Below are 13,608 nucleotides of genomic sequence, written 5' to 3'. Positions count from 1 at the left end.
AAATGGCGTTTCTTTAAAAAATATACATATGGTTGTGGAACATTCATTTTATATTCAGTAATTCAATAAGAGAAGAGGAATGAATAAAAATTTCAATTTTTAAAGTGAATTTATTATTTATTGTTGTTGTTTTCTAATGCCAGGCGTTTGACAATAAAGTCAATTAAATGGCAAATTGTAGCCGATTTAAGTGAACACCATATTTTGACGTTTTGGTGGCTACTTCATCCACACACAACCCCCAAATGTCTGGAGGACCATACCTGCTGTTGGTCGACGGGTCTACTAGATCTAGTTGGGAGATCTTGTTGATCACCAGCTTTCCCTCCTTAAGCCACTGGAGGACGATTTTAATGCCATAGCAGGTCAGCACTAGGAACAGAAAAGTAGAAAGGATAGGAAGGAAAGTGAAATGAACCCCTAGGCCTCGAATACTCTAATACCGTCGGGATCAGAGAAAGTAAGAGTTCAGTCAGAGGACTGGATAGGAAAGGGTAAAGAGAGAATTAGGTATTGAATAGAGAAAAATTATACCAAATTCAGTCATTAACTCATCAAACTGACCAGTGATAATTGATGAGTAGCCCCTCCCTTTAGTTCAGCTTGTAAAATTATGGTTACTAACAGCTGCACCACGGGAAGGTAAGGATGGAACATTGGGTATTTGTCCAGGTTGATTCCTTAAAGCCTTCAATGGGAAGGATTAATGGCTCTCCCCCCTATATTCGACAAATACCCTTTTGCAGCCATTTATTATTTATTATCTCACTGGGGAAGTTTCGGTATTCAATTTGACAAGGGGCCGAGAGGACCATAGGGTCATTCTGGAAGTTTTGGCAACAAAAAATCCCGCTATTTTCGGGATCGAACATGGGATCTTCCCATTCCGTAGCCAGTTGCCCTGCCAACTGAGCTACCTAACTGCCTAGTATATCGCTCCAAGCCTTTTAAAATTTCTTACATGGATCTTCATCTTTCAGTGTTCTTGGGTCTAGCGCTGTGGGAGGGTTGATAAGAGTCCTGATGTTTTTGTTGTTGTTGTTTTCTAATGCCAGGCGTTTGACAATAAAATCATTTGACCTCTTGCACTCCAATATTTTTCAAAGATATTATCATGGCCAGCCACTGAAGCACAGATTTAGAGTCCTGATGTAATAGGGAATGTTGAAGCTCTTTTCTTGGCAAGAGCATTGGCAACTCTTGCCCCACACTTATTGGCTTCTTTGTCTATTACAGGGCACACGATATCCTCTGACCAAGTCCACGTTCTGCGGCCGTGGCCTGCCTTTGGACTTCTACTCAGACAGAAATGCTGTGCAGATGATATTCAGTAGCAATGGAGCAGTGACAAGCAAGGGTTTTAAGATACGCTACGCATTTGCAGGTAAAGTGGTTGCTGTGCTCGAGAAAGGAAGTCAGAATTCTTGTTAAATATATTTTCAAGTGAGTTAACATAAATATACCTACCACCAGAAAAGTATACTAGAATTTGCTTGCATATGGTGCAAGGTTATGTGGAAATAACATAACATATAATTTTATGTGGTTGGGTTAACATACAATCACAGATTGTTAGACATTGTTTTGGGGGGGGGGGAGGGAGAGTTGAACTTCATATCATACGAGTTTCATTATCGCGAAATCAAATTCAATAGAGAATCATAATGAAACTGGAAACGATTCCGTGTTTTTACCAATAATAAATCAAAATTACCAAATCGAATTCCCATAAATTAATAAAACTTATTATTGCGAACAAATAATAAAATAAATAAATCATCAAGATCAACATAATCACAAACTACGCAAAAACTTCCTTAACTTGATCCAGTTCCTGCCAAATCCCAAAAATGGTACTATATAACGGTAAAATTAATTATGTTAGCTTGTAGAAATTCTTTTAAATATCTATATAATATGGCATTGTTATGAGCTCAGTAAATTGAAGTGTAGTTTCTTGAATTTATCAGACCTTTATGAACTTTTAATTTTACTAAAGTAAAATTTATGGATACAATGAGTCCCAGAGAACATTCTCGCTGTGTCTGTGAACCTACCGGCTTCAGTCCCCTCTCTGCTACCACTGCTGCTTACATCTGCAAACTCATGGTACTTCGCCAGATTAAATCTTACATATTATGTTATATTAGCAACTTTAACAAGTTTTCAAAGTTGGACTAATCACTAAAGATGCCAATTCGACTATTCTGACGAATTCCTCTCCCCTTATCTGGATGGCTAGTGAATCCCCTAATGTATAGCTTATTATATATTACTCCTCATTGACAACTCTTATTGTGTACTTTGTTATTACAACAACACGACGTAGAGACAGTCTTCCTTCCAATGAAACAGACCCGCAGTTGGTTATGTTCGGCTAAAGACAAACGTGACCGATTATCGACTACTGGAGTTTACAGGATCCCGTGCTCCTGTGGTTCAGTATACATAGGGACGACTCAACGTAGTTTCAAGACCCGGATTACTGAACATAGAAGAAACTGCCGCCTAGGCCACATAGATAAGTCAGCAGTAGCCAAACACGCGTATAAAGAGGGGGAGCATAACAACAGGTTCGTGGACACTGACATCCTAAGCAGGACGCCACACTTCTATGCCAAATTACATCGAGAGGCCATTGAAATCTACAAACACAAGAACAACTTCAATCGGAAGGAAGAAGGCCTTAAAGTCAATCAAGCATGGTACCCAGCCCTGAGAAACACACGCATTAAATCATTCATACAACAGCCGAACACGACGGTAACTCATCACAACACGTCGACTACTGGTGCAGACCGCGGTGACAATGGTGAGCCATGATCCATCCTGACCTTAAATACCACAAGACAACCAACCACAGTCTCAGTCGCTCCTGGCACGCTAAGGAGATCTTTGCGCTCCTGCCTGCCACACCACTGACATGTCTGCCGCAGCAGCAGACGAAATGTATGGTAGCAACAGCACCAACAGACCACGACCCTTTAGCCCAGATAACATCGATCCCCAAATTCTATTAATTTAATTGTATAACAATACAGCTTCAAATATTTGGGGTGTACTATAAATATAACATGAGCTGCTACCAGGAAGTCAAATGGAAGATAGCAACGACAAAAAAGGCTTTTAAGAGAAAAAGAAGCGTCTTCTGTGGATCTCTGGAAGAAGAACTAAGAAAGGGACTAGACAAGTGCTTTGTGTGAAGTATGGCATTGTATGGGGTAGGAACATGGGCATTACGACGAATTGAAGGGAAAGAGCTGGAAGCATTTTAAATGTGGATATGGAGGAGATTGGAGCGTGGGAAATGCACAGATATTATAAGGAATGAAGCTGTGCCAGAAAAAGTGGGTGAAGAAAGATTAATGCTGAAGAGGAAAATAAATTGGCTGGGTCACTGACTAAGGATAAACTGCCTACTGAAGGATGAACTGGAAGAAATGGTGAACTGGAGAAAAGTTAGGGGCAGAAGAAAATATCAATCAGATAAAGACGACAATAAGATATATGGATTGTATGTGAAGACATAGGGAGGACTGGAGAATGCTGGGCAGAAAACTATGAATGAATGAATAAACTCTGATATATGTACATATATACATATATGTGCTGTAAGAACTTATATATTGTTATTGTCATCATTTTGAGGCCCCTGGTGTCCACCAGGTTCACTCATTCTTTAAAACGGCACTGTATTCAACATTGCTTATTTCTCCTTCCCTCCCCTCCTCTCACACAGGAATATTCCTCGAAAACCTTTTGCAACTCATTCTTTCCCCACCACAAATTTTACGTAAGACTCGCCAGGATTTGAACTGATGATATTTTGTTTGGAAAATAGACGCTATAGTTGTTCTGCTGAAAGTGGGCCTCCACCAATAAATATAATTACAATTTATATCATTCTAAATTTTCTACTAACTGCAATTGAAAGTTTCAATGTACAATTAAAATACCCAAAACATCAAAAATTCAAAATGTTCTGATGCTTCTAAGGACGATTTTTAGTGTTCAAACAATAAAATATAAATTTCTTCTCGAAGAATGTTTTTAATTAAATTTAAGTAAAATTGAACCATGAAACATATGAATAACGACTAGATATTAATTTCTTAAATATAAGGGCGGCCGTGTTCTCAGTGAGCTGCCTCTGTTGCGCACACAGGTTGCAACAGGAACTATACTGGCGTGCAGGGCCGCATCTGGATGGAGGAAGTTTCCGCAGATTGCACGCTGACAGTACAAGCACCGACTAACTCCACCATCGCACTCTATTTCCTCTCCTTCTATCGGGATACCAGCGACGAGTGTTCATCAGCAGGTTTAGAGGTAATATAAATTGTGTTTTTAAATTATTTTGATAAATTATTTCAATTAATTAATTTAGAATCTCTACAGAATGATCCAAGAACCAGTTATCCATAGTAAATGCTAGTCATTTAACTTTTTTATTATTGTTTCTGTTTGTATTGCATCTAGCATGTCTATAGTTAAATTGATTCCTTTCTTGTATGGTCATGTTTGTTCGAATTTGTAATTTAGATGAGAGGTGCAAACATTTTATGGCTCTCTAACCGGCAGTAGAGCCTGCTGGTTGTCAGGCATGAAAGAAAAAGAAAGCATACTCACTTCTTACAAAAGATATTGGAAGTGTTTTCCCTTAGCTTCTGTACAATGTAACATGTCCAGATAAATTTTCCATTGACTCAGCGCAGTTTGTCTTCAGTAATATATGATTCATTCAGAGCAGAAATGGTGTAAGTCAAAAATGGGTAATGAGGGTTGAAGTATACATTCTGTAAAATACAGCGCAAAGTAGCAATTAATATTCAGTTTATTTAAACTATTAGTAGTCAGTGGATAGCAAGAAGGACATATTAATTGCTACTTTGCGCTGTATTTCACAGAATTTTTACTTTAAACCTCATTACCCAATTTTGACTTATACTGCTTTTGCTCTGAACGGCTCATATTATATTTCGTGCCGAATATTTTCGTTTAAATCCTTTCATGGCTGCTCTTACGTCTCGTGAATCTGAGGCTTCTTTATTTGAAGTTTTTCAAGGTAGAACCTCAGTCATTGTGTCTGTTGTAGGGAAAGCTAAAAGATAAACTGTATTTCAAAACCGTACAACAATGAAGAATTAAAAGGAAACGTTCACCACTAAATTTCATCAATTTCTTAAGACAAATTGCGCTGAATCAACAGAAACTTTATCTGCAGATGTCAGCAATGTTAAATATTATTTTTCATTATTATTAAAACCTATGTTTCTGTTAAAATCTCAAAATTGATTTTTTTAGTAGTACTGCAATTGCTTTGATTTTCTTATTACTATTCACATTGTAAAGACTTTAGTCATTATAGCATAAGACATGATATTCCAGGTGCGAGACGGGCCCTCCAGGAACTCCCCAAAATTGGCCCGTCTCTGTGGCTATATGCTTCCAAACCCCATCTTCTCGACTGGAAATACATTATGGATTCATGCATATGGTGGCAGCACCTACAATAAGCTGGACATCACCTATACAACTACAGACCAAGGTGCTTATTCATTTCTTTTCTCTTGGTTACTATTGAAGTTTTTATTCTCTTGACAAGGTCATAATAAATTCCTAATCATCATTGAAATTGTTATTAAGAGAATTCATTCAAAGTTTCCTGCCCAAGTGCAGGTCTTTCACTGCGCACCCAGTATTCTCCAATCTTTCCTATTTTCCCCCGTTCCTTTTATTTTAGTCTCTGCATATGGTCCATGTAATTATCCTAAAGTTGTGTATCATCTGATATTTTCTTCTGCCCCGAACTTTTCTTCCATTCACCATTCCTTCCAGTACATCCTTCAGTAGGCAGTTTCTTCTCAGCCAGTTTTTTTTTTCTTTTTCTCTTCCTGAGCACTTTCAGCGTTATTCTTTCTTCATCCACTCTTTCTAGCACAGCTTCATTTCTTATTCTATCATAGCAATATTAGTACGAGTATTTATGTTGAGCTATATGAATTAAATTAATATTAGTAATACTAGGTGACCATTTCGTATGTGAAACGTAAATAGCAATGCTGCGATCTTGTCTTGTTATCTGTGCGAGAGAGAAAGACATAAGCCTATAAATAGAATAAGAGAGCGATTGTACTGCACAAGTGATGTAACAGCGGTAGGCCTACACTGTGTAGTACAAGCGACTATCGTCCCATAAATAGAATGATCTTTTTACATCTTTTTCACAAAAATTAATTTGAATGACTCCAATATAACTCACCCTTATCAAATTATCGCTATTCAAAATAGAAATTCTGCTTATAAGTATAGCCAGAGAGGTTAAGATCATCATTTATTGTAAGCCTCAGTTATAGTCCGCCGCTGTGAAGTAACGGTTAGCTTTCTTGGCCGTGAAACGAGCGTTCCTGGGTTCAAATCCTGGCCAGGACAAGTTACCTGGTTGGGTTTTTTTCCTGAGGTTTTTCCTCAACTGCTCGAAGCAGAATTGCTGGGTAACTTTCGGCGTTGGACCTCGGACTCATTTCGCCTTCATTAATATCGTTTCCATTAATCATCTCAGTAGGTTACAGTATAACCAAGAGGACATGGTGGATGTCAGAAATTCTTCATATTTATTTTATTTATTTATTTAAATTTAAATATACAGAATAAAGAATATAATTACAAAACAAACAAGAGAAATATAAATAAAATAATACAAGCAATATAAAAAGGAGATACAGTAATATTAACAAAATTTGACCGAATGAGCAGCGCTCGTGTTCGGTCGCAGTTCAGATATAATATTAATAGGCCTATAAGAGAATATAATATAAAATAAAATAGGAAATAGAATTAAAATTACCGTTACAGAAATTATATAATACAATATTAATATAAGAGAAATATAGAAAATAAAAAATAATAATAATAAAAATAAAAATAATAAGTAAAATAAAATAAAATAGGAACTAAAATTTAAATTACAGCGGCAATGGAATTATATAATATAATATTAACACTAGAGAAGAATAATATCGCACGTGAAAAGTAGGACTAATATATATTTCAAAATTATAGAATACAAATATAATATAGGTTGATTAATTCATACACATAGGCTATAAATTTATTTAATCAAAATGAAGACGTGGTTCCAGGATCTGCCTATAGGCGGCATCTGTCTGCAGGAGCTTTAATAAGCGGACTGAGGGTGACCAGGGGATGTAGCTCCTTTGGATAGATGGCGCCTTGGTCAGTCATGGAATCGATGGCGACTTGTTCTTCTGGTTGAGGTGCAACAGATTCAGGCACATGAATTGCGAACAGATGCAATCGATCTGAGGAGGCCGCAGAATAACAATTCAGGCAGGTGGAGGATCAGGTCTCCAGTCAGAACTGGATTCTGTGACTGAATCGATACGATGACACCATGAATGAGTCATGCACTTGAATGAAGCGATCCAAATGGACTTCAATCATTTCAACAGAAGGAGATTGCACAATAAGCCCAAGGCTGCAGTGATCTGGGTAGCTGTTAAATTTTGTGTAGTGTATTTTTTGTGTTTGTTGAAGTACCAGTATTCTTGGAAGTATTAGATAAAAAATAGTCCGAGAGAAGTTTGCATTGGGACTAGGAGATTAGAGAGTTTTCCCTAAAAGTGAATATTGAGTCTGGCCTTGAGAAAGGCAATGTTGATTCCGTGGATAATTTTCTCGGAGCGAGGTAACAAATAGGGAGATTTAACTTGTAAATCCTTAAAGATGACGTTTTCTTTTTTCAATCTGTACTGCATTATAAAATGTTATGGCAGGAAGTTTTAGAGTGGAACGCAGCCGGGAAGGTGGTTTCGAATTTTCGCCAGCGCAGAGAGAGACAGAACTATGAGATGCGGAGATGCCAAGTTGCTTACTCATAACAGCACGAAGCGCGACACCAGAAGCTGTGTTAAATTGCGAAACTAAAGTACTTTTTGCAGTTGCATGTAGGGAGGCTATCTTTATATTAAAATTGAGAATCCGTAAACGTGTTCATTTCATAATGCAACCAAGAAAAAAAATTAATTAAATTAACAATAGACACAGAATCAAAACAAAAACCATGGAATAATAAACACAAAATTAAAAACTATAATAAATTAATAAGTAGACAATTACCTGAACATTAATCGGAAATATCTCTGAGATCGTTTTTCGTATCATCGTCGTCTGCATCATCGTCTTCACTTTCTTCGTCACTATCTTCAAGATTGATGATGAAGGGCTCCATTATATCATCCCTACGAATCTCTCGTGCATAATCTTCCTCTTGCAATTTTTCCGCGTGCCATACACAGTTTTCCCAAGCCTCAATTGATATGGTTTCAACAGCCTCATGTGTCAATGTCTCGACATCGGCGATTTTAAAAGTATTGTTTTTCTCGGCAACATACGATTTCATTTGCGCCCAAATTAATTCAATAGGATTGTAATGGCAGTGGTAGGGAGGGAGGCGAACCACTTGATGGCCATGTTGTTTGGCAATGCTGTCTATTTCATACGATACTGTCTTCGACTTGAATAGTTTTACCAACATGAGGAGTTCGTCTCTTTTCTGGGAAGATGTGTGAGGAATATTGTGCCTCGAAAGCCAAGACATTATATCTGCTTTGCGGGTATTGGTGGATGGAGCTCGGTCTAGTTGAACTGAATGAATACTGGCGTTGTCCATTACTATTGTAGAATTGGGTGGAATGTTAGGCAATAATTTCTCCACAAACCATTTCTTAAAAAGTGAATAGTCCATATCTTTATGGTAATCTGAATTTGATGTCTTGGACTTTGAGCGGAATATAAATTTGCATTGCGGGATGAAGCCAGTAGCAGATGAACCAACATGCAACACAATGAGGTGGCCACACTTACCAATTGGTACCCGTAGTCCTCCAGAACCATCACTCATTTGCCAACAGGCACTCCTGCTATGATTGTGATTTATCCAGGTCTCGTCTAAGTAGAATATCAAAGACTTCCCGGCTTCTCTTATCTTATGAATTGTTCTTAATAAGGCTATTCTAGCTGTAACAATGTCAATCCTTTCCAAAAGAAATTTCCTCCCGTCATTGCATTTTTTAAAAAAGAAGCCCATTTGTTTCAAAATCCGCAGTATCGAATCCCTACTGCCATTAAATCCCACTGCTTCTTTCATTTTTCGAACCAATTTTAATGCAGTAGGATATTCACCATTCTTATACATGTCAAATATTATTGTACGCAGTACATGTTTATCGAAGTTATCCAAATCCGTGACTGGTTTTTTTCTCTTAGGATTTTTCCTTGGCGATTTGAACACTGCATTATTTTTATTTCCGTAGCTTGTTATTCTTTGCATTGTTCGTAAACCGATACCACATGCTTCTGCTGTCTTCTTTTGAGGTGTGGCAACGTCGCGTTCCTTACATTCACCACATCTCGCTGTCTGCTACTCGATGCTTACGAATTATAAATACACTTTAAACACTATTTCTCTCGCCTGCCGATGTAATACTTGCCGTTTTTCTCTTCCTGGATCCATGTTTCTATAGTACACACACAAATAATAATCTAAATTTGTTTATCGTAATACTTTCAATAAAACTCTTAAAACATCCACTCGTGAACTGCACACTCAATCGTCTGTTACTGAAATGATTCTATTGGCTCAACGGAAAACACGTCATACCACAAAGCGCGCGAATGCTATCGCGCAACCGTCTTCACGCCGCCTTCCCGGCTGCGTTCCACTCTAGTCATTGATAAATGCAATTTTTCCAGCTCACGGAATTTGGGTTAGTCCAATCTACACCTCTTCTAAACATTGCTTCCTCCCTCACTTAAATCACTGTTTAGCCATTTGGTATAATAAAAAAATAGTGTCAATTTTCCGTGTTGAAGGTAAAGGTTGAAATCTCTTTGAGTCTAATGAGAAATTATATTGGAATAAGACTGTGTTTGAGGATGATTTTCTCCGAGTATTCACGTTTATTCTACCAGCATTATACCGTTTACTCATCAATAAAAATCATCATCTTGGCATAACATAATCCAGCTTCCATAGTGCACCAAGGACAGTGTCAAAAAACAACAGTGATCTACGGTTTTAACACATTACTCTTAAAGGAGGAAGATACAGATCAAATGATAAAGAATTTTCAAGTACGCCATTGTACCTATTATTTTTATTATCTCTTTATTTACTTATATCCCACTTTATTTATTTACTTACATCTATTTGTTTATTTAATTGAATGAAAATATTGTGTGTCAGCCTTCAATACTTGGTACTAATATCAGATATAAAAAATACTAGGCAAAGAAAGTAACAAAGTAGTTGCAAAGCTTAGAAAACTGGATGTATGAGATGTATGTCAGTTTTATTTATTCAAGATGCTGACCACTGTAGACATGAATGTATGAAGTCTAATATTGAAGGAGATCTGGCCAAAGTTGGAATATAGCTGTAAGGGACGAGTCAGTCATCGAGTATGAAAGAAATCTATTAATATTCTATCCATTCTAATAGTATACAAATACAAATAAGTAAATAGCCGAATTCATCAAAACAAGACAGATTCCCGACAACTATCCAAAACTGGATTGTTCCCTCTTCCACCCCAATACCGAGCACTTCTTAATTAAGTCATTGCTTCTTCTTCTTGATAGATCTCGATTCCATTGACACCTGTTTTCAATTTCAGCACCATACGCATATTAGAGATCACTACACATAGAAGGGTATGAGTTAGTGGTATGGATATGGAACTTATCTTTATTCTTTTTTTTTTCATGAAAAAAAAAATAGGTTCAAAACCAGAAGAGATATTTTGACTTTCCTCAACCGAATTTGATAGACTTTCAAAGACCATCTTCAATATGGTTTCCTTCTGCAGGAAAGTAATACTAGAATCATATGGTAAATTTCCTGTAAATGAGAGAGCTGTTTAGCAATCGGTTTTTTTATTTTTATTTTATTTTTTTATCCATTTATTTATTTTTGCAGGCAGAGGCTGTGGAGGCAGGCTGTTCAACTATGGGGGCGTATTTACCAGTCCGATGTACCCCAACAATTACCGCAACGCATCTCAGTGCCGTTGGGATGTGTCTGTGCCTGTAGAGACACAGCCCCTCTTGAAGTTCACAGGTATGTTGAAATGAAGTCCAAGTCTGAACTCAAAACTTTACAAGTATGATACCGGTAATATTAATGTACAGTATCCTATTTATGCCTATTGCGACTGGTGTTTTATATTTTTGTCATTTTCATTTTTGTTTTCGAGACCAAACTTGTCTCACAATTCCTCCTCTTCATTATCTGAACTTGAAGGCGTTACTTGAAGGTATTTTTCCCAACTTATGAAATAGTCACTATCTGCTTTCAAAGAAATGATCCCAAGAACTTTCCCACAATTAATAGCAAACCTGTGCAGCATTCACTTCTTGTCCTACTGTTCGAGTGTCCGTACTTTATATTTTCTATGTAAAATATCTTCCATGAGTGTCAAAAGTGTTTTGCTAAGTATTGAAATAAAAATGCAAATAATTGAGAGCTTTGGGAAAAGAGAAACCGTGGCTCATTTTGCATCAGAATACGAATTTGTCATTACTGTGCACGATTTAATGAAAAACAAGGATAAAGTGTATGAAGTATGTAAATCTACAACAGGAGACGTCTACTACTTCTATCTTTTCGCAAACAAACATCACAAGGAATTTACTTGGGCCTTATAAATCCATCATTGACAACCAGACTAAATTAGTTAACTTCTGATTCACTATCTAGCATGTTAAACACCACATTATGGAGAAAATTACAAAACTGTAATATGCATTTAATTTATGAAAATATTTTATGATACGGATTATCCAATTTTTTCGATTAACCGTCCACTCCACTCCTTTCATTACCACAGATAATAGAGTTTCTACTGTACAAAGACTGTCTATTTAATAAAAAAAACAATAGAAGAGAGTGAATAATTTCGAGGGAAAAATTGTTCCGGGGCCGGGCATCGAACCCAGGACCTTCGGTTTAACGTACCAACGCTCTACCAACTGAGCTACCCGGGAACTCTACCCGACACTGATCCAATTTTTCCCTCTATATCCACAGACCTCAAAGTGGGTTGACAACCAACAAGCAACCAACTTCGAGTGCACCCTAACTCCGTGTGACTTAAATTGTGGTTTTCTGTTAACGAACAGTGACTGTATTATGCAAATCAAGATTTCAGGTATAACTCCCTGTAAAGTTGATTTGAATAATTTCGAGGGATAGAAGAGAGATACAGAATACAGTCAAACTACAAATGTACACAACATTGCTTTCTCTTGAATATTTCTTCATCTCTGAAAACTGGCTAATATCAACATTCTTGCAGTGTTCGACATTGGGTCTCGCAGCACATGCACATCAGACTTTCTCGAGATCTATGATGTGGATTTGGAGAATAACGTGGAAACTTTCGTGTCACGGTACTGTGGGGAGGTAAGTTTGTCCTTGAAGCAAAGACTACCAGTACATTATTATGAACAACACATTCTTAATTATTTTCCGTACAGCTCTTTATAGTTGAAATTATTGCAATTATTTCACGTTAAAGTTTCGAGAATGTCTTAGTTTCTTAAAAAGAAATATATATACATATTTTTTTTTCACAATAGGCTAATCAAAAGCACTTGTCTTATAGGTCAACTACTGTTAATTTGTTTTAGCATAAAATTATCAATGAGAGATTTACTCTTTCTTATTTTTTTCTTCCATTTCCTCATCCTTATACCAGAATTGTTTGCAGCCTTTCTGTCGAACAATAATAATTCATGTTTATAAAAATTATTTATAGATCCATACCAATATCTATATAGTTTCTTAATGTTATTTATCTCGAAAGTAAATGTATAATAAATTATATAATATCAAAATATTAAATGCACTTATTAAACGCAAGTAAAAGAGAATTAGTCTTTGTATAATCGTAAAAGAACAATGTCAGTTTAACAAGTGAAAAACATAAACTTGAAAAAGAAAAATGTCTCATAGTTTTTACATACACTTTATGCCTCATTTATAGAATAGAATGTTTTATTTTCGCTGCTAGAGCTAAGGCCATAAGGCCTTCTCTTCCACCCACCCAGCCTTAATCAATGCATTAGTGACATACATATTTAAATTATGAATATTTATAATACACTAAAGATTCTACAGCAGTAACCTTCAGTTAAATTTTAAATACTAGTGTGTGTTTACTTAATTTCAGATAAAGCCTATACGAAAAAGTAATAATTTTATAAAAATAATGAAATAATGAAAAGTGATGATTGTTACCAGTGTCAAATATTAAAGTGGATCAGTACTCTGAAAGCAATAAGGAAAATTAATTTGTTTGATTTCCACATTATATAGATTTTCATGCCAGTTTAATTCAAATCAAGGAAAATAAGTTCTACTGTATTTGACCGCCTACATCTGTAGTACTGGTAACTCTTTAATATCAAAATTTCAAACGAAGCACATAATACAGGAGAAAAAAATTGTAAATTGAGCATATATAGTTTATCTTAATTGATATAGCTATGTGAATTCAATAATTATAGTAATGGTATTCTTTTTCA

General features: G+C 36.3%; 1 protein-coding gene across 1 annotated transcript in view; it reads left to right on the top strand.

The window, feature by feature from the left end:
• The window catches only part of Cubn (Cubilin), a 300,325-nt gene that overhangs the window by 280,539 nt on the left and 6,178 nt on the right, over positions 1-13,608 (top strand). The window contains exons 64-68 of the mRNA XM_069832790.1: positions 1,237-1,384; positions 4,166-4,329; positions 5,389-5,548; positions 11,000-11,140; positions 12,378-12,484. Coding sequence (XP_069688891.1) covers positions 1,237-1,384; positions 4,166-4,329; positions 5,389-5,548; positions 11,000-11,140; positions 12,378-12,484 — 720 coding nt within the window. The remainder of the gene's footprint in view (positions 1-1,236; positions 1,385-4,165; positions 4,330-5,388; positions 5,549-10,999; positions 11,141-12,377; positions 12,485-13,608) is intronic.

The sequence above is a fragment of the Periplaneta americana genome, chromosome 1 (assembly GCF_040183065.1).
Source record: "Periplaneta americana isolate PAMFEO1 chromosome 1, P.americana_PAMFEO1_priV1, whole genome shotgun sequence".
Classification (NCBI taxonomy): Eukaryota; Metazoa; Arthropoda; class Insecta; order Blattodea; family Blattidae; genus Periplaneta; species Periplaneta americana.
Note: the sequence above shows the minus strand (reverse complement) of the source record. Positions and strands in the feature narration are given on the sequence as shown.